This window comes from Mustela putorius, unplaced genomic scaffold (genome assembly GCF_011764305.1).
Source record: "Mustela putorius furo isolate JIRA1106 unplaced genomic scaffold, ASM1176430v1.1 tig00000460_pilon_pilon_pilon, whole genome shotgun sequence".
NCBI lineage: Eukaryota > Metazoa > Chordata > Mammalia > Carnivora > Mustelidae > Mustela > Mustela putorius.
In genome coordinates, this window is record NW_025421389.1 from 11,230,064 (window position 1) to 11,253,150 (window position 23,087).

Here is a 23,087-nt window from a genome sequence, read left to right on the forward strand (position 1 = left end):
GCCCTGTCACCTCATTTCTCTCATGGATCTATGAAGAGTTACTGATTTTTCAGTTTGTTACTTGTTAGGACAGCTTTTTACTTGTTCAGATTTTTATTTGTTAGGACAAAAGGGGCCATCTCTAAGCTCTTTATATACTGGAAAAGAAATTGGAAGTCTGATTTACTTTTAAACTGACAATAAGATCATTTCTGAAATACGACTGAATCACAATTGTTTTCATTGGGCTTCTTATTTTTATTGGTGCTTGATAAGACAGAGCCAGAGGAACTAAAAAGCTGACCTTGCAGAACAAATGTAAAGCACAAAATCCTCTTTTAAAAATACATTTTAAATGTATTGTAGGAAGAAGTCTTAAGTAAGAAAGCCCTACCAACTTCTTTCTTACTTCTTTTAAGCAAAAAATTAATAGCTGGAACTGGTAATTCAGCCAGTATGGAAAATAACCTGTGACCTCTAAAGATACATTACTTCCCTAGTTGAAACCCTGATGTACTTAAAGGTAATCAGTAATGGTGTTGTTTCCTTTGAGTTTCTGCACTTTTGGTGACCAGTCATTTGTTCTGCTGAATACTGTGGGGAATTGTTTAGAAACTCTGTTTTCTAATTTTACTATGTTTGGCCCAGAACAAGTTCTCTAAGTCAATAAAGAATAGAAATAACCACCATGTACTGAGCCATTTCTGTTACCTGGTACTCTACTAATCACTTTACATTAATTTACTTCATTAAATTCTTAAACAGCCAGGACTCACAGTGGGGACATTCTGATCCTAACATCAATTTCTTAGCTCTTTCTTTATGTCAAGAGGTAAATCTGTTTATTTTCAGAATCTGTGCAGGTAATGTAAATAAGGTAAATAGCGTGCTATGATAATTACTCGGGCAAATTAGACTTTGCAGTGCTGTACCTAAAGTAGTCATATGCACTTTTTTAAAAACACTTTGGGCCAAACCCAATCAGAAGATGGAGTGGATAAATTTAAAATACTGTGGGTCATGGCAGTAAAACCTTCTTGTCCAGATGATAATATAATTGAATTATTCTTATTTGACATGTATTTTAACTGATACTCTCTCACATAACCTATCTGAAATTTTGAGTGAATTACTTAATTTGTGATTAGATCCATAGAGAAGGAAATAAAATTTTGTCACTTATTTTGGACAATGCACTGAATACTTGCTGTATACTAAAGGTATAAAATGCATCTATGCATTATAAAATGCACATGTACTCCTGTTCTCACCTTTAGAAGAGGAACACAAAAGAATGGGACCTTGTATCTATGATAATTGGTTCTTCTAAAATATATCCAGAGTATGAAACAAAAAAGTCAGTATCTGTTTAATCTCTGTGATAGAGACATAAGTATGTGATAAATTTTTTGATGTACGATTCTGATATTTGAAGCATCCCATAATTTTAAAAAGGTGTATGAAAGAGAAAATAATTGCAACTATAACCTGTTTTTATTTTTTTTTCTACCTTTGTTGTTTGTTTCTTTCTTTTTTTCTTTTTTGTCATGCAAAGGAACAAGTATTTAACCCCCTGTGGTATTTAGGAAATCTTTGGGTTCAAAGGCAGTGGTAGAACTGAGAAAACAGAGGAACTTACTTCAGCAAAGAGTAAAAGAATGACTTTTCATAGCAGAAGAAACAACACTTAAAGATCAGGGAGGCAAGAAAGGGAGCAAACATCTCAAACTGAATAAATGCAAGTAATTGAGCATAACTGGAAGCAAAGAAAGGACATGGAGGAGTGATGACTGAGATCAGCATATAAATTTAGATAGAGCTCAGAGGATGAAAGCCGTGATATGTGCAGATATGTTTGGACTTTATCCTTTATCCTTTATCCTGTGGCTCCCATTTCAGGCTGATCATCAGAATTAACTGAATCCCATTTCAGCTATTTCAGCCTCATGGAACTAGTATTTCTGAGAACAGTGACCAGGACACTGTTTGTTAAAAGTCTCTGCCACATGTATTTTCTTATTTCATTCTAGTAAACCCTCTCAGACAGGGAATTAGTATTGTTCTTCACCCATGCAGTATAGAATTACAGTCCAGAGTAGGACAATACAAGTTTATCATGTTAGTTTTAACATACCTGTGGTTTGAATTCAATATGTCTCTCTCCTGGGAAGTGATGCCTTCTGTTTCTGCCCCTTTAGGCTGGGGCAAATGGAGAAGAGCTACACTGCATTTCTTCAGTTCTGAGATGGTTGCTCTGATGGGTATTTCCTGTACTCCTTCCAGATTTTTTATGAGGTGAATGCCTCTGTATAAAATTAGGTTCAGTTGCAAAACTAAATGGGTGTGCACTTGGGACCTGCTCATTAGTGCTGACCATGGGAGTTTTTGAAGGAATTGTGATAATGTTTACCTGATAAGCTTTGTGTTTTGTACTGATGGGGAGGGAGCAGGGGAGATCAAAGGTAGAGAGTATTAGCAGTAAGAGAAGATGTTCATCCCTACTAAAGCTTGGGTTATAAAAAGTAATAGAGTCAAGAGAAAATTAGAAGGTAGAATGTAGTAAATATGCCCTGTGAGTGGATTTTCATTTTTTTTTCTTTTTTTAAAGATTTTATCCATTCACCTGACAGGCAGAGATCACAAGTAGGCAGAGAGGCAGGCAGAGAGAGAGAGGAGGAAGCAGGCTCCCCACTGAGCAGAGATCCCGACGTGGGGCTTGATCCCAGGACCCTGGGATCATGACCTGAGCTGAAGGCAGAGGCTTTAACCCACTGAGCCACCCAGGTGCCCCTGGATTTTCATTTTTGATGAGCTTGCGAGATTGGGCAAGGAGAGGAAGAAAGCCTGTGATTGTTGGGAGGTATAATGAGTTCTAGATAATACATCCATATCCAATGCATATTGACTAGGACTTCAGTGGTTTCGATTTTCTAGTCTTAGTCTTAGAAAATGTTGGTGATAACTATCGATAACTTCGTTTTATTTTTCTTTAATTTTTGATAATATTCTCCCATCCAAAATTATTTTATGGTTCTTTCTGTGGGTTTAAGGTCACATGCTGTCTTACCGTCTAGCAGTTATTACTCCCAAAGAGAGCCAGTGGACTTTCTACAGCCAGCAGTAGAAAGATGGTCAGTGGAGAGTTTTATCTTATTTTCCCTTACTGACATTTTAATGTACTATAACTCACTAGGGTGTTTCAGAGTTTACCTGTTTACCTGGGCACCTGGGTGGCTCAGTTGGTTGAGTGTCTGACTCTTGGTTTTGGCTCAGGTCATGATGTCGTGGGTTGTGGGGTCCAGCCTGGCATTCACATTAGGCTCCATGCTCAGCAGGAAGTCTGCTTGAGGATTCTCTCCCTCTTCCTCCTCCTGACCCCTGCTCATGTGGTTTCTTTCTCTCTCTTAAATAAGTAAATAAATCTTTAACTACTTACCTATTTACTATGAAGTTGATGAGCTTTTCATCAGCAAATGTAAAATATCCTGAATATAAAGTCATTGTAGAAAAGCTTCTTTTCTTTCTTACCATAGGGCAAAAGTTGGATTGTTAAAAGAAGTTATGAAGATTTTCGGGTACTTGATAAACATCTCCATTTGTGTATTTATGACCGACGATTCTCCCAACTCTCAGAGCTTCCCCGTTCTGATGCCCTGAAGGACAGTCCAGAGGTAAGCATTTAGTACTTGCAGCAGTAATCACTGTATATAAATTAGTAGAAAGTTTTGTGTGTATACTAAATAAAGGCTTATATTGAACAATCAGGATGATTCCTGGGATAATTTAATTATTTCATAATAAAAAAATTAGTAATGCTCTAAAGAATGTTTAGAATAAAAGTAGCTCAATGGATGAAAGCCTCTGCCTTCGGCTCAGGTCATGATCTCAGGGTCCTGGGATCAAGCCCCACATCAGGCTCTCTGCTCAGCGGAGAGCCTGCTTCCCTTCCTCTCTCTCTCTCTGCCTCTCTGCTTGCTTGTGATTTCTGTATGTCAAATAAATAAAATCTTAAAAAAAAATAAAGTAGGTTTGGAGTGTAATTCTATAAAAAAATTCATAATATATAAACACACTACCTATATGAGCAGACCATTCTTTAAAGGGAACAAAAAATATGGAAGCAAAAATACGGAAAAATGTTGACCTCACTAATAATTAGAGAAAGGCGTAGTTTATGATGACATGCCGTTATCTGTGCCCTTACCTCCACTCCTGCCATACTTCTAGTAAAAAGAGAAAAAAAAATTTTAAAAATTTAAATGAGAAGAGATTCTTTAAAACATCAGAAAAGAACAACCATCAAAATTGTGAGGAATCTTTGGGAGTGGGTGGGGTAAGATTTATGGAGATGAGCAAATACAGTAGAAAAAACATGTATAAGAGGATTGAAGAAGACAAACTAGAAGTCTTGATTGTATAAGCTAAATAAATAAAATAACTGAAAAGAGCAAACAAGGCTGTCCTCAGAGAGAAAGTAAGGTGATCAGCCGTGGAATGAGAGCAGAGTTGTATAAAAATAAAAAAATCAGAGATCTTGGAAATGAACATGTGCTTATTTAAGTTCATTTTAGTCATCACAAACCTGAATAGTTGGACTGTGTGCAACATGGACACAGATGAAGAGAGCATTAGTGAGCTGGGAGAGCAAATTTTTTAAGAATATAGCTCCAGAACAGAGAGAAGGATGAAAAGTTGGGAGAGAATAATGGAAATCACAGAGAATAGATCCTGAAGTTCCTACTTCCTTTTTTTAGGAGTTCTATGAGGATACAGTAGATGGAAGTAATTAAAAATTAATATAAGAAATTCCCTAAAACTAAAAAAAAAAGTCATGTTTCAGATCAGATGGGCCCAGTAAGTGCTAAGTATGATGACTGGAAAGATATGCATTTAGAGACACTATAGTGAAATTTCAAAATGCCAAAACAGAAAACCCAGAAAGATTTTGGAGAGCAAAACGCTTTCTTAAAAAAATAAGAATTGTTTTGACATTAGACTCCTCAGCAGGCGCGTTGGATGCTTGAAAAGAGTGCAGGTACTTTTCACATCCCAAGGGGAAGCCCTTTCAAATTTCTAATTAATTCCAAGGCAGTTAAGAAGGTAGGACAAAGTAGAGATCTCCTCAGTCTTGTAAGAACTGACACACAGCAGGGTCTCAGGAACATCTTAAAGTCACAGATTCTTTTGTATCATAGGGAACCTTGGAAGTCCATCTCCGTTTCCCATCTCCACCTACTTGTCACATTTTTCTTTCTCAGGCTGTCTCAGGACATGGCCACCAAGAAAAGTTCCCAGGTTTTTATTCTCTCTTTTTAAGACAGCCACCAGAATGAGTTGAAATTTTGTATCATAATTCCTAATTCTTACCATAACTCTTGTTAGGCCAGCTAATTGGTCCTGGACCATTCCACGGACCCATGGTGTGCAATTGCACATGAATGTGGCTGTCCTGTCACAGCTGCATGCATGGAAGATTACAGCAGGTCCCGGAGAGTTTCAAGGTAGCCAGGAGGAGGTTGGGCAGAAAAGGCCAAGTACGTCTGTGTCTGCTATAATTATCTTTTTTATATTTTCAGTATAAAATTAAAGACAGCAACAAGGTTAGAAGCTATAAACTAGTATGACCCCTGATGACAAGGAGATAGCAGTTAAAGTTCTTTACAAGACAGGGGATTTCTGTGTAAGTGCTTGTGGTTTCACTTAATGGAACTCTTGAGCCTCTGTGAAGAATCCCCTATAACTATTAAAATGCCTAAAAATCTGCAGATTTTTTGCCCCCAGAAACCAATTTATACCAGTTACTTGAACAGAGTGCTGTATCTTGACTTTGAGTTACCACTGAATCTTTTCTTTCCCTTTAGTCTGTCACTCAGATGCTTATGGCTTACCTGTCCCGCCTTTCAGCAATCGCCGGCAACAAGATCAATTGTGGACCTGCCCTTACTTGGATGGAGGTATTATCTAATTCACCTCATATCAAAATTTATTTTTAAACTGTCTACTTCAGAAATTTAATATTAATTTAATTTTGATAGCTATTGAGTTTCAGGAATCCAAGAAAGGGAGTTTATTCTTATTTTTTGGAAAGATAAAGTGATACATTAAGGATTTTTTATCTCAGATCTATCTTTCTTTGAGAATCCAGTAAACTAATTTAAATATATCTTGTAAATTGCAATGGCACCTCTTACTTTGGTATTTAATGTATTAACATATATATATATATATATATATGTGTGTGTGTGTGTGTATATATGTGTGTGTGTGTATTTAATTGACTTAGTAATTGAAAATATTTTTCAATTATTTATGAGCAAGAGATAATTCACCTTTTGAGGAGTCCAATTTAAGATTAAGTATTGCATATTACAGTATCCAGAAAATATGCTAGGTATTTCTCCTTAATTTGCATATGTAAAACTTATATTAATCTGTCCTCTCAGTAGAAATTGGAAGACAGGATGGAAAATAGAATGTGGAACTTAGAGCCAACCTGCATTAAGATACTGGCTCTTCCATTTTTGGCTGTGTGATCTTGGACAAATTATTTAATTTCTCATGATTTATATAACCTCTTTTAGCTTTAGCATCTTCATCTTTAAATGATGATAATGGTGTTAAGTATCTTTTAGAGTTATGAGGATTAAATTAAATCATGTTCTGTGCACAGTACAATGACTAGTATACACTAAGTACTCAATATATAATAGTAGTTTTTTAAAGATTCTTCAGGTGTGGTTTCTCAAAATCAAATTGAATGCTTTTTATGAATAGTCAAAGAAACTTTTGCAAGTCCCATGTCTTTAACCATCTCATAGTTTATTTTCTTTGTTATAGATTGATAATAAGGGAAATCATCTTCTAGTTCATGAGGAATCATCCATTAACACTCCTGCTGTTGGTGCTGCCCATGTTATCAAGAGGTACACTGCTCGGGCCCCTGATGAATTGACTTTAGAGGTAAATGACTAAAGACTCAGGCCCTTTTCCTGTACTTCATTGTCTTTCAGCCTGGAATGCCATCTATTTTTATTAAATGACCATATTCATCCTTGAAAATTCAGCTTGTATCTCCCATTTCTTTTAGGAAGTCATCTTTGATCTTCTCCCTACTCTGTGCAAATACCTATCCCCAAATAGCCTGGATTGACTTTCTTTTTTTTTTTTTTTAATTTTATATTTAAGTAATCGCTACATCTAATATGGGGCTTGAACCCACAACCTCGAGATCAAGAGTTGCATGCTCCATGACTGAGCCAGCCCAGCACTCCTATCCCTGACATTTCACTTATTACACTCAGTCATAGTTGTTATCCTGTTTATCTCCATGACCTTGAGAGTCAGTCTTTTGTCTTTGTGTTTTTAGTACTAAAAATGATAACCAATGATACTTTCTTCTCATTGTTTGTTCAAAGATTGAGTTAAAGAACAGATGGAAAGTGAAAAGAACATTTCTTGCTATCAGATACAAAAGGAGGAGAATTAAGTTTCTTTAATATTGACTGATGAGACAAAAAAACTGCTAACAGTTGCTCAGTTTAAGAAAAAACGATACAAAGTTTTAGGTTCCATACATAAAGGAATGCATGTCTTGAAAGATGCCATGTCTGTTAGCAAGAATGAAGTGAAGATAACTCTTTCATGGCCTGAGAGATCAGTTGTTAATATACAAAGAAAAATTCTTAAAGCAATATGTATACCATAGTAATACTGTTCTGAAGTACTTTACTATGTTTTAACCTAGAAATCGTAACTTATTTTGTTTGAAGAGTGTAACTCCCATTCAATATATTGTTTGAAACTATCATTATGATTTTTGTATTTATGATTTTGCAAAAGTTTGTATACACTGACTAGTTTGTCATTTAGAGTGAAGAAAGTAGGCTATTAAGTGAAAATGTTATATTGTACCATCTATTGAAAAAAGTATAGTTGTCATCCAACTTTATACTTACTGTGGGTAACCAGGTGATTGTAGACATTGTAAGCCTTTGTTATATGATTAAATAAAATATATCAAATGCTTAAAACAGTACACTAAATGTTATTAATAAAAGCTATGGTTGTTCTAAATATGAATGCTTTAAACTGTCCCTTGTAAGTGGATCTGATCCCTTTTAGTAACAGTAACAATATTTTAGCAGAAGTGGTGATGGTGGTATGACACCTGGCATTCAAAAATCGTATGGTCTAAATTTGGCTTTCTGAAGTTCCTGCACATATGTTGCTTGGATCCCCATCTTCGTGCTTCTTAACTTTTTTTAGAACTCTTCTTTACAAATGGTAAAGATTATTAAATTTTTTACAGAAAAAGGTATTATGTTTTTCCAGAAATAATTATCCTGAGAATAAGGATTGTACTTTAATTTTTTCTTCTAGTTCAGATTTTAAATTCTAGACATAACAATTGGTTTAAAATTTGACTAAAAGGTTTCACTTAAAATTCTTCCTTGTAGGTGGGAGACATCGTTTCTGTTATTGACATGCCCCCAAAAGTGTTAAGCACGTGGTGGAGAGGCAAGCATGGATTTCAGGTAGGCAGCAAAGAATTAGGTGTGAAGAAGTTCAAAAAACAGGTTTTGCTTATTCTTCAGTAATATTTCTCTTTACAGCATGTACTGGCAATGGACTTTGTCAGCAGAGATAGAAAAATGTAGATGATATTAGACTTGGATTTCCTTTTCTGCTTACTCTGTGGTTGTTTAATCTTCTTTTTTAAATGGTGATATAACCAAAGTTTGAACAGAATTACAGTTCTGATGACCACTTTTAGATTATCAGGCCTATAACTCCACCTTGCTTTTAATACTGGTTTTGAATCATAATTCACATATTTTTTCTGTTCTCTAGAATTAAGTCAGTTTGATCAACATTTTTTATAAAGGAGAAGGGGGTGGGATTATGGACATTGGGGAGGGTATGTGATTTGGTGAGTGCTGTGAAGTGTGTAAATCTGGTGATTCACAGACCTGTACCCCTGGGGATAAAAATATATGTTTATCAAAAAAAAAAAAAAATTTAGCTTTGCCCAAAAAAAAAAAAAAAAAAAAGGTATTTTAACTGATATTTAAATAATATGTTAATTGCATACCAACAATGGCATCTAAAGCAGTGTCATTTTTCTTTTTTTATATATTCCTAAATAATTTGAGAGCTAATGATGGACTCTTTAGATTGACTAACACTAATATCCATAGGGTATGTAGGTTTTCTTTTATCAGTTAAAATCATCCATAGAAGAGCATCTGAAAATGCCTTAAAATTGTGTCTTTAGTATGTAACCTGTGAATTTTTTATGGATTTTGTGGTCTTCTTATAAAGGTGTTCCTAAAATGCTACATAAATAAAATGTTCATTCTATATAGCTAGAAATACTAGTAACTATTATATAAATATCTTGAGCTTTGCATGTTAAATGGAAACTAGTATTAGGTTTTTATAAAATATATTTTATTTAAAAATAATCATACAGTTTAAAACAGGATAGCATGGTGTTAAGAGTGTGGGCTTTGGTGCCGGATTGCCTGGGTGTTATGCTGTGTTACCTTGAGCTTGTTAATTTTACTTCTCTGTGCCTCAGTTTCCTCATTTGTAAAGTGGGGATTGTAAGACCCTTCTTTGTTTCATAGGATTATGGTAAAGATTTCATATTCGAGGTTAAAATATGTGAAGTACATAGACTAGGCCTGATGCGTATTTTTCAAAAAAAATGTTGATTTTTAAGTTTAAGTAATTCTGTTTTTTTTATAAATTTAATTTTATTTAAATTTTTATAAAATTTAATTTTATCTATCCATTATAAGTCATCTATAGCAATTTAATTTGTTGATGAAGACCAGGAAAATCATATACATATTATGCCACAAATTCTCTTGTTTGTATAGTTGGGGTCTTTTATTTGTCTCATTTCTTAATTGCTATGCATAATTGGTGCATTTGATTAAATATAAAACTAAATAGAAAAGTAGGGTCATCTTTTTTCCTATTAAGTAGTCAATTCTCCATATTCATAAACTGTAGGGTCTAAGAGATGATTAAAAAAATAAATTTGGCTTTAAGATGGCTGTTTTTTTCTTGATTTTGCTATCTTTCTTATAATTATAGACAAGTTATTTGCTTTCTTTGTACTTGAGCTTCTTCTTAATTGGAAAGTTCCATTTAAAATCTCTCTAGTTATTCTCAGCATTTTCCTTCTATTATTGTAAAACTGGTAGTAGGTTTTCCCTTTTTTCATGTGACAGACAATTTATTGAGATCTGACTCTGTGCTAGGCGTAGATTTATCTTCCTAACTCTTTTATTTAGGGTCACACGGAATAGTTTCTTGCCTAAACAGATTATTCTTTTAAATATTAATATATAAATTAACAATTGTTAAAAATTAGCTTGTTGCCAAACTATATTAAAAATAAAAATAGATTTTTAAACTTACACAGGATTTATTTTTAATTGATAATGAAAGGATATTTTATATAGCATTGCTATTTGTTTTCATTCTAATTGGTCCTGGAAGGGCTGTCATTTCTGTTTATATCATGCTGGAAAATACAGATTTGAGAAGAGTTGATTGTGGGCATTGGGGGGGTGTCACCCGTAAAAACTAGGAGCAGTCTTTAAACATAACTGTCAAAATGTCATTTGTAAGAGGAGTCCAGTACTTTAAGGAAATAATGCACACAGTGCACTCTTCCTTGATGTTCCTAAGCGCTCATCCATTCCATTTGTAAGACTGCCTCATGGGTTATTGCAGGGAAGGTGTGAATGGGAAGGCATGTACTGAACATCTGTTATGTGCAAAGTACTACTGGGCACTTTATACACAATGTTTTCTTTAATCTCCACAAAACTATTAACCCCTTTTATGGAGGGGAAGCAGTTTGAGAGTGCTAATAAACAGTCAGGAAGAGATGGAGTAAGGACTGCTCCTTACTTATTCAGGTCTGCTCGATCACATTGCCTAAGAAGCACAAAGCATGATTTCTGCATTTACTCTTATATTACTAACTTTATTCTCGGTTTTCTACCGTATGGAAAGGAACATCTTTCCTTCTCAGGCAACAAAGGAATGCTGTAAAGATTAACCAACAGAGGACTGTAAAGCATACAGAATTACTGGTAGAAGCATTGCTATCACAATATGTTATGTTTTTATGTAATAATTAGTATATTGCATCTGGGGAAAAAACTCCTCTTCAAGCTCTTTGTAATGTTCTCTACCCTTGTTATGTATTTTTAAATGATGAGCATGTGTCCTTCCTTACTCAGATATTTTATCGAGAGAGGAAGATAATTATAATTTATTCCATGTATGTGATAATTATAGATGAGATTCCTGATTTTAAATTTTGAAATAACTGGAATAATGGCTTAGTCTACTGGTTTTCACATATGTATTTTTTAACTCGGTGGAATTGTTAATCAAACAGAATCTCACGCAGAACCTCAGTGTGAGAAAAGGCAACAGTGGAGTTGTGCTGGTGAGGTTAGTTCAAGTCAGGTGCTCTGAGCCTTATTCCCAGGGGAGCATGTCTGATTGACCTCCCCTGGGTCTTGTGCAGCATACCAGAGGGGCCTTAGTAGAGCTGTGTATAAACACTACCATTGGAAAAGCACTTGTTTTGGTTTCTAGTAGTATATAGTGGTTATATTACCTCACAGGCTACTTTATAATTTTAATTTTTAAAAAAAATTTATTTGTCAAAGAGAGAGAGAGAATACAAGCAGGAGGAGGAGCAGGCAGAGCAAGAGAGAGAAACAGGCTCTCTGCTGAGCAGGGAGCCTGATGTGGGACCCTGAGATCATGACCTGAGCTGAAGGCAGATGCTTAACCAACTGAGCCACCCAGGCATCCCTATAATTTTTATTTTTAAAAGACAGTTAACATTCTCAAAATATTAGAAGAACTTGTTCTTTATAGGAAGCTTTTTAAAAATATTTTACTCATTTATTTATTTTAGAGAGAAAGAGTGGGAGCAGGGGGAGGAGCAGAGGGGGAGGGACAAGCCAACTTCATGCCAAGCACGGAGCCTGATGTGGGGCTCAGTCTCACAACCCTGAGGTCATGACCTGAGCTGGAAATCAAGAGTCAGACTCTTGACTGACTGAGTCATCGAGGCTCCCATATAAGAATGTTTTTTATTGACTCCTTTTAAAAAGAAGGCTAATACTCAGATTTTTTTTTTTTTATTTCTCTAATGTAAATTAGATTCTGGAACTTCATAGATTCTGGTATAGATGGGTGGTACAAATTGAGAATGCAAATAATAATCACAAATATACTTCTGTGAGTTTTTTTGTGTTCTCAAGTATTACTATTTCTGAAGTTCGTCTCTTCCTTCATTTGTCTATTAGGTGATGATTGGTGGACGCTGTAGCAAAATACTATTGCCTGGTTGACTTGAGAACTAGGAATTTATTTTCTTAGGCATTTTGGAGGCTGGAAGTTCAAGATGGAGGTGTTGTTAGAGTTGGTTTCTTCTGAAGTTTCTCCTCCCAGCTTACAGATGGTTGTCTTCTTGCCATGACCTCATACTCTTTCCTCTGTGTGCACACGTCCCCAGTGTCTCTGTCCCTGTGTCCTAATCACCCCTTCTTATGAGGACATCTGTCAGATTAGCATAGGCACACCCATATGACTTTATTTAATCCTAATTGCCTCTTAAAAGGCCCCATCTCCATATACAGTCACATTCTGAGATACTGGGGGTGAGAGCTTCAACATATGAATTTGAGGGGGATATATACAATTCAGCTCATCATAGGTGCCAATCAGCCCTTTAGGGCTGGTTTGAAGGCCATTCAGGTACTCTCACATAGACTTGATAAGGAACAGGGTCCCTACCTGAGCCAGCTGTTCTCAGGCACAGCTTAGAGGCATTGGCCATAATTGCTGAGAGGCTGAGGGCTTTTGGAAGAAGAAGCCCCAGAGAGTGGCTGCGCAGCATTTGAAGGGGCCCACTTCATTCTCACAGGCTGGTATTGGGCTCTTATTTTGTTCATGGCAGAAGGCCCTCTCGGCTTTGAGCACCGTGCCCCAGGGTGGAACAAGGAAGGCAAACAGACCTCAGTGTTCCCCTCTGGGCCTCTTAGATACTTGGTAGGTTCAGAACCCAACAAGATTTCCTGGGAGTTCTAGGAAGGTTCCTGGAGGAGGTGATTTTGGATGCAGAGTCTTGTGTATTTCTTTTGAGGATAGGATGTCCAGATGACTGAGGCACACAGGTTAGACATGTAACTGCCCATAGCTAACTTGATTGATTTTGGACGTACAGATGGACTTTGTAAACTGGGCTTTGTCAGTGGACCATGGGGGAGGACACACCAAGGTAGGAAGGCTGTGCTAATAGTGTAGGGGCTGGGCTTGACCTTGAGGTAGCTTTCAGTGGGTTTTTTCTGGGAGTCAAGACATTTAGAGCTGACAGTTCTCAGGAGAGAAAATGAAGAGAAGCAAGGATGTGGGCCACTGCTTCCCAGGATGGAGGCCAGCTCTGGTGTGTATCATGCTCTGAGCACTGCTGGAAATGTGATTGTCCGTGTGCAGGCCCTGTGCATCTCCACTTGCAGGTCTGCTCAACTTGATGTGTTTATGATGTATTACATAGATTCCACTTTTTCTTTTGTTACAGTCATGTGTGTTTGTTGTCTCCTTTCTGGCCAGCTCTCAAAGTATGACAAAGTCCAGGCATCTGTGCAGAAGCCTTCCCTTGGTATTGCTGTGAACCGATGCTGTAAAGTGGCTGTTTTTTGTTTTTTAAAATTATTTTTAATTAAGACAATAATAGACCTTTTTAAAGTATAAATTTATAGACTAATTGAACAGATAGTATATAGAGTTTCATATAATCACCTCCAACCCGGACAGACATATACACAGCTTCTCTTGTTATTAACGTCTTGCTTTATAAAATGCTGATCTTCGTTGACCACCAGCTGATCTGCAGAGATTATAGACAACACAGAATAAGTCCTCTTTCTGGAAGTGCTGTCTAAGGATCTAATGCTTCTTAGATCCTTGGCCAAAGTCACCGGGATGCAGAATGTATGGATATATGTAATACAGAATGCCAGTTTCACATCCTGCCCCATAACGATTGAAATAGTTTTGGGTTTTTTAAATTATAATTAAATGAACCAAATTTCATACATTATTATTAGCTATAGCTCATTGTTTACATTAAGGTTCACTCTTTGTGTTGTATAGTTCTTTGGGTTTTAATAAAGGCATAATGACATGCATCAACCATTCCAGCTTCATACAGAGTAGTTTCACTGCCCTAAGCCCTGCGCTCTACCTTTTCATTCTTCTTTCCCCATAATCCCTGACAACTACTAATCATTTACTGTCTCCATAATTTTGGCTTTTCCAAAACATCATAGAGTTGGAGTCCTCAGTGTGTAGCCTTTCTAAATTGGCTTCTTTTCCTTAGCCATATGCATTTAAGGTTCTTCCATATCTTTCCAAGGTTTGATAAGTCCTTTTATGTCACTGATATTAATTGTTGTGGATGTGCCATTTATTGCAGGACATCTTGGCTGTTTCCAGTTTTTGGCAGTTACTAATAAAGCTGCTGTAAACATCCATGTGCAGGTTTTTGTGTAGATATAAGTCTTCAGCTCCTTTGGGTAAATACCAGGGAGTGCAGTTGCTGCATCCTATGATAAGCCTGTGTTTAACTTTGTAAAGAAACCACCAAACCGTCTTTCAAAGTGGTTGACCCGTTTTGCATTCCTCCCAGCAATGACACTGTTGAGCGTTCTCACCAACATTTGATAGTTCTCAGGGTTTTTTTTGGATTTTAGCCATTTTATTAGGTAGGTAGTGGTATTACATTATTGTCTTAATTTGCAAATAAAGTCCAACTTACAGCATTTACTAATATATTTAAGGGTGTTACACTGCTGTCTTCATTCTTCTGTTACAAGTAATTCCTTCCTTTAGCACTGATTTTCAATCTTTAGTGCACTTAAAAATCACCAGGGAATCTTGTTAAAATGTCAAGTCCCAGGACCTAAGCCCAGAAATAATGTCTCAGTGGTTGTGGTACCTTATTTTTATCTATGTCATTCTGGCCCATGTATTCCTCAGACAGCTCTTCTAGAAGGAGTGCTTACTTTGTACTGTAGGTAAGCTCTGCTAAACATCTGGTGGTTGATAAAGATGAGCATTTTGCCAAGTTTTAGTCTGTGTATTGTTTTAGACCATAATTTAGCTGTGGGAACAGAAGGATTAGTTCATCCATGTGTTTTAATTATACCGTGACTCTGTTTCTTTTCTTAAACTTCTGGGAGTAGGAAGTGTGAAATTATATTAACTATAGTTATTTGAAATTCTGAAATCTGTTTTTAGTTTGTTTCCTAAAGTATATATTGAATCTTTTACCTTTGTTTTACCATAGAATGTACTTAAGCAAAACCCCCCCCCAAGACCCCAAGAAATAAAAACCCTAAAACTAAACAACAAAAAAAAAAAACCACAATTTTTTTTTTCTCATTTTTTAAACTAAATGTCACCAGCTTTTGTGCCTGGCTCTAGACCCTTGTTGGAAATATGAGGTAGAGTATGTGGGGAGCCCTTTTTCTTAGGTAAGAGACATAATACATATACAAAGATAATTGTTATTATCTTTCAGGATTATTTGTTTGTGTAGGCAGTTTCTCAGAGTTTTATCTGGGAGCTGCTAGGATCAGAATGACTTGAGAAGTATCTTAAAGCTGGGTATTACCAATCAGAATTTTGGGGACTGGAGACAGGATTCTGAATTTTATCAAGTTCTTCAGATAATTATTAAACACAAAATGGGATAACCAGGGAGCAGTCTCCATTATTTATACTGTGCACAGATAAAAGAATAAATTAAACACAGTTTAACAAATGTTCTCTTTTCCACCCAGGAAATCTTTCTTGAAACACATTTGGGATGCACTTAATGGATAGAATACCACTTAGAGATTGACTGAATTTTATACAGCTCACATTCTCTTAGTTCTTCACAAGATGGTAAAGGATCAGCTTTTTAATTTTTCATAGTTGCCTTAGAATGTCCTGCTAGTGTCTTTGTGTACAAATATGAGAGAAGCAGTTCTTGAACAATAACAATGTCCTTACCTCAGGAGTTTCATTTAATTATAAATAACTTATTTTCAGAAAAGTATTATTTATCCAAAGGGAAGATATTTGGAAGCCTTTCCCTTATAGTAGTTTAGTGAAGGAATGAAGTTTACCTGCTCATTTATTTAAAAAAAAAAAGTATATTTATTTATGGGATCCAAAGCTGTGCCTTTTTCCTTACTTACTGTTATATGGGACACCATATTTCTTCTCTAGTTAAGTTTTGGGAGATCATGTAAATCTTCATCTGTAATGTTAAATAACTTTAAGGAAAGGGAGTATGTGATACTATAAATAAAAGCAGTTGTAACACTTCTTCATTGCTTCCTTAGTGTGCTGTTCTAAGTGCTTTGCATTGACCTTTAATTCTTACAGCTCTGTAGAGAAGGGACTATTATCTCGTACTGATGAAAAACTTAAGTGTAGGGGGTAAAACAACTAGCCCATTGTTATTCTGCTGTTTAATATCAGAGCTTAGATCAATTCCTAGGTATTCTGGGCAAAGAAGAGATCATAGTAGTAATTTAATGAACCAGTAGTGGCTTGTACTTGTTGACTTGTATGCATAATAGATTTCTACAGTAGAAAAAATGAGAGTAAATCATCTCTTCTTAACCTGTCATTTAAAAATTGCAGAAATCTAGAGACGAAAGATTTAGATAAATTGTTCTGATTCAGAAAGACAGTACGTAATGGTATAGCCAGGACAGTACACAAGCTTGCTGAGTTCCAATTCTGTATTATTTTCGCCCCTTGGATCATAAAAAGATGAAAATTTTCTTAAATTATTTTTTGTATTTCTTGTTGCTGTTTTTATTTTTCTTGTTAGTGCAATTGGCATTAGCAACTGCCATTGATACTTGTTTCTTGATATCCTTTTGCTAATTTATAACATCAGAGTATGTCCTATCAAATGATATTTAAACATTCAGTTTCATGGAAATTATTGGCAAAATGGCTTAGAGCAGTAGTTCTTAACCTTGTCAAACTCTTCACATCCTCGTTATAATAGATATTTTCTAAAATCCTTCTGTATGATTTCTAACATGACATTTACAAATGATGTAACTACCTACAAACAATTTCAGAAAAGGAAAAATCATTTTCACATGTAATATAGAAGAAATACAAATATGTATTTAAAGTATATACATATATCCTTGAAATGTAAATATTGGGAGCAACTCCATGAGAATCTTTTATTCTAAATGTAGTCCATGGACTAGCAAGATTAACATCAGTCAGCAGATACAATAAAATCTACTTAGAATAACATCAAAAATAAGAAACACTTGGTGATATATCTGAAAAAAATATGAAAGATCTCTGTACTGAAAACTGTAAAATATTTTTGAGAAAAGTCAAAGAATATCCAAAAAAAAAAGGAAAAAAAAAAAGGAGAGATACACCCTGTGGGTGGATTGGAAGTTTTTACATTGTTAAGATGTCTTTATTCTCCACAGAGATCCCAGTCAAAATCTTGGCAAACTTTTTTATAGAAATTGATAAGCAAATTAATCCAAATGAAAATGCAAAGGAGCTAGACTAGAATAGACAAGATAAATTTGGAAAAGAACTAAGTTGGAGAGCTAGCATTAATTGATTTGAAGACTTACTGTTAAGGTACTATATCAAGAGGGTATGTTATTAATGGAAGGCAGACAAATAGAATAATAGAATAGAATAGAGGCCAGAAATAGACCCAAACATATACATGGACGAATGATTTTCAACAAAGATTCAAATCAATTCAGTAAAGAGCACATGGTCTGTTTTACAAATGGTACCAGAACAAATGGATGTTCATACACAACCATTATAAAACAAAACAAAAAACCTTTGATTTGTTTTTTAAATCATCTGTAAAGACCCAAAATGGATCACATACCCAAATATAAACTAAATGCTGCTTGAAGAAAACATAGGGGAAATTTTTGTGACTTCGGGCTGGGCAGAGATTTCTTAAATACAATATGAAACAAACAATTCATAAGATAAATTGAATTTCATCAATCTTAGAAACTTCTCTTTGAAAAACATCACTCATAAGACAACAAAAATAAAGCTATAGACTGGGAAAAAAATATTGGCAATGATTATATCTGTGAAAGGACTTGTATTCAGAAGGTATTCAATGAGGTAACAGAGCTCAATTTTAAAAGGAGGCAAAGACTGAAACTTCTCCAAAAGGATATATGTAAAATAAACACGGAAAGACATGCCCAGTATCATTTATTAGAGAAATGCAAAATAAGATATCGCTATGTACTTATTAGAATGGTGACACTGTGGAGGGATTGAAACACACAGGGTTGGTGAGAATGTGAGATGCTACAATTTGGAAAACAGTCTGTCAGCTTCTGGAGTTAAATAGACACCTGCCACTGATCCACGCATTGCACTCCTAGGTCATTACCCAAGAGGAAAAGAAAGCCGACGTCCAAATGAAAACTCTTATATGAGTGTTCATAGCAGCCATATGTATAATAGCCCCAAACTGGAAACATTTTACCAACAAATAAATGATTAATGGATAAACAAATGGTGCTGTCTATACAAAAGAATAATGCTCGGATAAAAAGGAATGAATTACCGATACATAGAGCAACACTAGTGATCCTCAAAATAATTACGCTGAGTGGAAGAAAACACAACAAAAGAATACATTCTTTTTTGGAGGAGTCAAGATGGCGGAGAAGTAGCAAGCTGAGACTACATCAGCTAGCAGGAGATCAGCTAGATAGCTTATCTAAAGATTGCAAACACCTGCAAATCCACAGGCAGATCAAAGAGAAGAACAGCAATTCTGGAAACAGAAAAACAACCACTTTCTGAAAGGTAGGACCGGTGGAGAAGTGAATCCAGAGCGACAGGAAGATAGACCCCGGGGAGAGGGGCCGGCTCCCAGCAAGCAGCCGAGCAACGGCACACAAAATCAGGACTTTTAAAAGTCTGTTCCGCTGAGGGACATCAATCCAGAGGCTAAACCGGGGCAAAGCCCACGCGGTGTCAGTGTGGCCCAGGTCCTGCAGGGTCAGAGAAGGATCGGGGGTGTCTGAGTGTCACAGAGCTTGCGGGTATTGGAACAGGAAAGCCGGCTACAGAGACAGAACCGACAGTAAGATCACAGCTCGGGGTTACCTTGAACCGGTCGCAGGCTCGGTGAGCTCGGAGCGCAGCCGGAGGTCAGGCAGACGGGAGTTACTGGGCGCTGTTCTCTGAGGGCGCACTGAGGAGTGGGGCCCCGGGCTCTGGGCTCCTCTGGGCTGGAGACCAGGAGGCCGCCATTTGTATTCCCACCCTCCGGAACTCTACGGAAAGTGCTCAGGGAACAAAAGCTCCTGAAAGCAAACCCGAGCGGATTACTCAGCCCAGCCCCTGGAAAGGGCGGTGCAATTCCGCCTGGGGCAAAGACACTTGAGAATCACTACACCAGGCCCCTCCCCCAGAAGATCAATAAGAAATCCAGTCAAGACCAAGTTCACCTACCACGGAGTGCGGTTTCGATACCAAGGAGAGCAGCAGAATTCCAGAGGAGGAGAAAGCAAAAAACGGAATTCATGGCTTTCTCCCTGTGATTTTCTTTTTTTTTTTTTTCCCTGTGATTTTTTTAGTCTTGCAGTTAATTTAATTTTTTTCTTTTTTATTTTTTTCTCTTCTTCTGCTAAAATTTTTTTTAACTTTTACCCTTTCTTTTTAAACGTTTTTTAACTAGTTTATCTAATATATATATATTTTCCTTTTTATATTTTTCTTTATTCATTTTCTTTTTAAAATTCTTTTATTTATTTATTTTTTTCTTTCTTTCTTTTTGAACCTCTTTTTATCCCCTTTCTCCCCCCTCATGATTTGGGATCTCTTCTGATTTGGTTAAAGCATATTTTCCTGGGGTCTTTGCCACCCTTTTAGTATTTTACTTGCTCCTCCATATACTCTTATCTGGACAAAATGACAAGGCGGAAAAATTCACCACAAAAAAAAGAACAAGAGGCAGTACTGAAGGCTAGGGACCTAATCAATACAGACGTTGGTAATATGTCAGATATAGAGTTTAGAATGACAATTCTCAAGGTTCTAGCCGGGCTCGAAAAAGGCATGGAAGATATTAGAGAAACCCTCTCAGGAGATATAAAAGCCTTTTCTGGAGAAATAAAAGAACTAAAATTTAGCCTAGTTGAAATAAAAAAAGCTATTAATGAGGTGCAATAAAAAAATGGAGGCTCTCACTGCTAGGATAAATGAGGCAGAAGAAAGAATTAGTGATATAGAAGACCAAATGATAGAGAATAAAGAAGCTGAGCAAAAGAGGGACAAACAGCTACTGGACCACGAGGAGAGAATTCGAGAGATAAGTGACACCGTAAGACGAAACAACATTAGAATAATTGGGATTCCAGAAGAAGAAGAAAGAGAGAGGGGAGCAGAAGGTATACTGGAGAGAATTATTGGGGAGAATTTCCACAATATGGCAAAGGGAACAAGCATCAAAATTCAGGAGGTTCAGAGAACGCCCCTCAAAATCAATGAGAATAAGCCCACATCCCGTCACCTAATAGTAAAATTTACAAGTCTCAGTGACAAAGAGAAAATCCTGAAAGCAGCCCGGGAAAAAAAGTCTGTAACATACAATGATAAAAATATTAGATTGGCAGCTGACTTATCCACAGAGACCTGGCAGGCCAGAAAGAGCTGGCATGATATTTTCAGAGCACTAAATGAGAAAAACATGCAGCCAAGAATACTATATCCAGCTAGGCTATCATTGAAAATAGAAGGAGAGATTAAAAGCTTCCAGGACAAACAAAAACTGAAAGAATTTGCAAACACCAAACCAGCTCTACAGGAAATATTGAAAGGGGTCCTCTAAGCAAAGAGAGAGCCTACAAGTGGTAGATCAGTAAGGAACAGAGACCATATACAATAACAGTCACCTTACAGGCAATACAATGGCACTAAATTCATATCTCTCAAGAGTTACCCTGAATGTTAATGTACTAAATGCCCCAATCAAAAGACACAGGGTATCAGAATGGTTAAAAAAAACAAAACCCATCTATATGTTGCCTCCAAGAATGTTGCCTCCAAGAAACTCATTTTAAGCCTGAAGACACTTCCAGATTTAAAGTGAGGGGGTGGAAAAGAATTTACCATGCTAATGGACATCAGAAGAAAGCAGGAGTGGCAATCCTTCTATCAGATCAATTAGATTTTAAGCCAAAGACTATAATAAGAGATGAGGAAGGACACTATATCATACTCAAAGGGTCTGTCCAACAAGAAGATCTAACAGTGTTAAATATCTATGCCCCCAACGTGGGAGCAGCCAACTATATAAACCAATTAATAACAAAATCAAAGAAACACATCAACAATAATACAATAATAGTAGGGGACTTTAACACTCCCCTCACTGAAATGGACAGATCATCCAAGCAAAAGATCAGCAAGGAAATAAAGGCCTTAAACGACACACTGGACCAGATGGACATCACAGATATATTCAGAACATTTCATCCCAAAGCAACAGAATACACATTCTTCTCTAGTGCACATGGAACATTCTCCAGAATAGATCACATCCTCGGTCCTAAATCAGGACTCACCCGGTATCAAAAGATTGGGATCATCCCTGCATATTTTCAGACCACAATGCTCTGAAGTTAGAACTCAACCACAAGAGGAAGTTTGGAAAGAACCCAAATACATGGAGACTAAACAGCATCCTTCTAAAGAATGAATGGGTCAACCGGGAAATTAAAGAAGAATTGAAAAAAATCATGGAAACAAATGATATGAAAATACAACGGTTCAAAATCTGTGGGACACAACAAAGGCAGTCCTGAGGGGAAAATATATAGTGGTACAAGCCTTCCTCAAGAAACAAGAAAGGTCTCAGGTACACAACCTAACCCTACACCTAAAGGAGCTGGAGAAAGAACAAGAAAGAAACCCTAAGCCCAGCAGGAGAAGAGAAATCATAAAGATCAGAGCAGAAATCAATGAAATAGAAACCAAAAAGATAATAGAGCAATCAACGAAACTAGGAGCTGGTTCCTTGAAAGAATTAATAAAATTGATAAACCCCTGGCCAGACTTATCAAAAAGAAAAGAGAAAGGACCCAAATAAATAAAATCATGAATGAAAGAGGAGAGATCACAACTAACACCAAAGAAATACAAACTATTATAAGAACATACTATGAGCAACTCTATGCCAACAAATTTGACAATCTGGAAGAAATGGATGCATTCCTAGAAACATATAAACTACCACAACTGAACCAGGAAGAAGTAGAAAGCCTGAACAGACCCATAACCAGTAAGGAGATTGAAACAGTCATTAAAAATCTCCAAACAAACAAAAGCCCAGGGCCAGACGGCTTCCCGGGGGAATTCTACCAAACATGTAAAGAAGAACTAATTCCTATTCTCCTGAAACTGTTCCAAAAAATAGCAATGGAAGGGAAACTTCCAAACTCATTTTATGAGGCCAGCATCACCTTGATCCCCAAACCAGACAAGGATCCCATCAAAAAAGAGATCTATAGACCAATATCCTTGATGAACACAGATGCGAAAATACTCAACAAAATACTAGCCAATAGGATTCAACAGTACATTAAAAAGATTATTCACCACGACCAAGTGGGATTTATTCCAGGGCTGCAAGGTTGGTTCAACATCCGCAAATCAGTCAATGTGATACAACACATCAATAAAAGAAAGAACAAGAACCATATGATACTCTCAATAGATGCTGAAAAAGTATTTGACAAAGTACAGCATCCCTTCCTGATCAAAACTTTTCCAAGTGTAGGGATAGAGGGCACATACCTCAATATCATCAAAGCCATCTATGAAAAACCCACCGCAAATATCGTTCTCAATGGAGAAAAACTGAAAGCTTTTCCACTAAGGTCAGGAACACGGCAGGGATATCCATTATCACCACTGCTATTCAACATAGTACTAGAAGTCCTAGCCTCAGCAATCAGACAACA

The 23,087-nt window shown here is 36.4% G+C and overlaps 1 protein-coding gene across 6 annotated transcripts in view; it reads left to right on the forward strand.

Moving 5' to 3' along the window:
• Positions 1 to 23,087, forward strand: part of ARHGAP32 (Rho GTPase activating protein 32) — a 297,156-nt gene that overhangs the window by 196,530 nt on the left and 77,539 nt on the right. For all 6 annotated transcript variants that reach the window (XM_045080353.1, XM_004763903.3, XM_004763904.3 and 3 more), the window contains 4 exons: positions 3,513 to 3,650; positions 5,841 to 5,933; positions 6,817 to 6,939; positions 8,436 to 8,513. In XM_045080353.1, the coding sequence (XP_044936288.1) occupies positions 3,513 to 3,650; positions 5,841 to 5,933; positions 6,817 to 6,939; positions 8,436 to 8,513 (432 nt within the window). The remainder of the gene's footprint in view (positions 1 to 3,512; positions 3,651 to 5,840; positions 5,934 to 6,816; positions 6,940 to 8,435; positions 8,514 to 23,087) is intronic.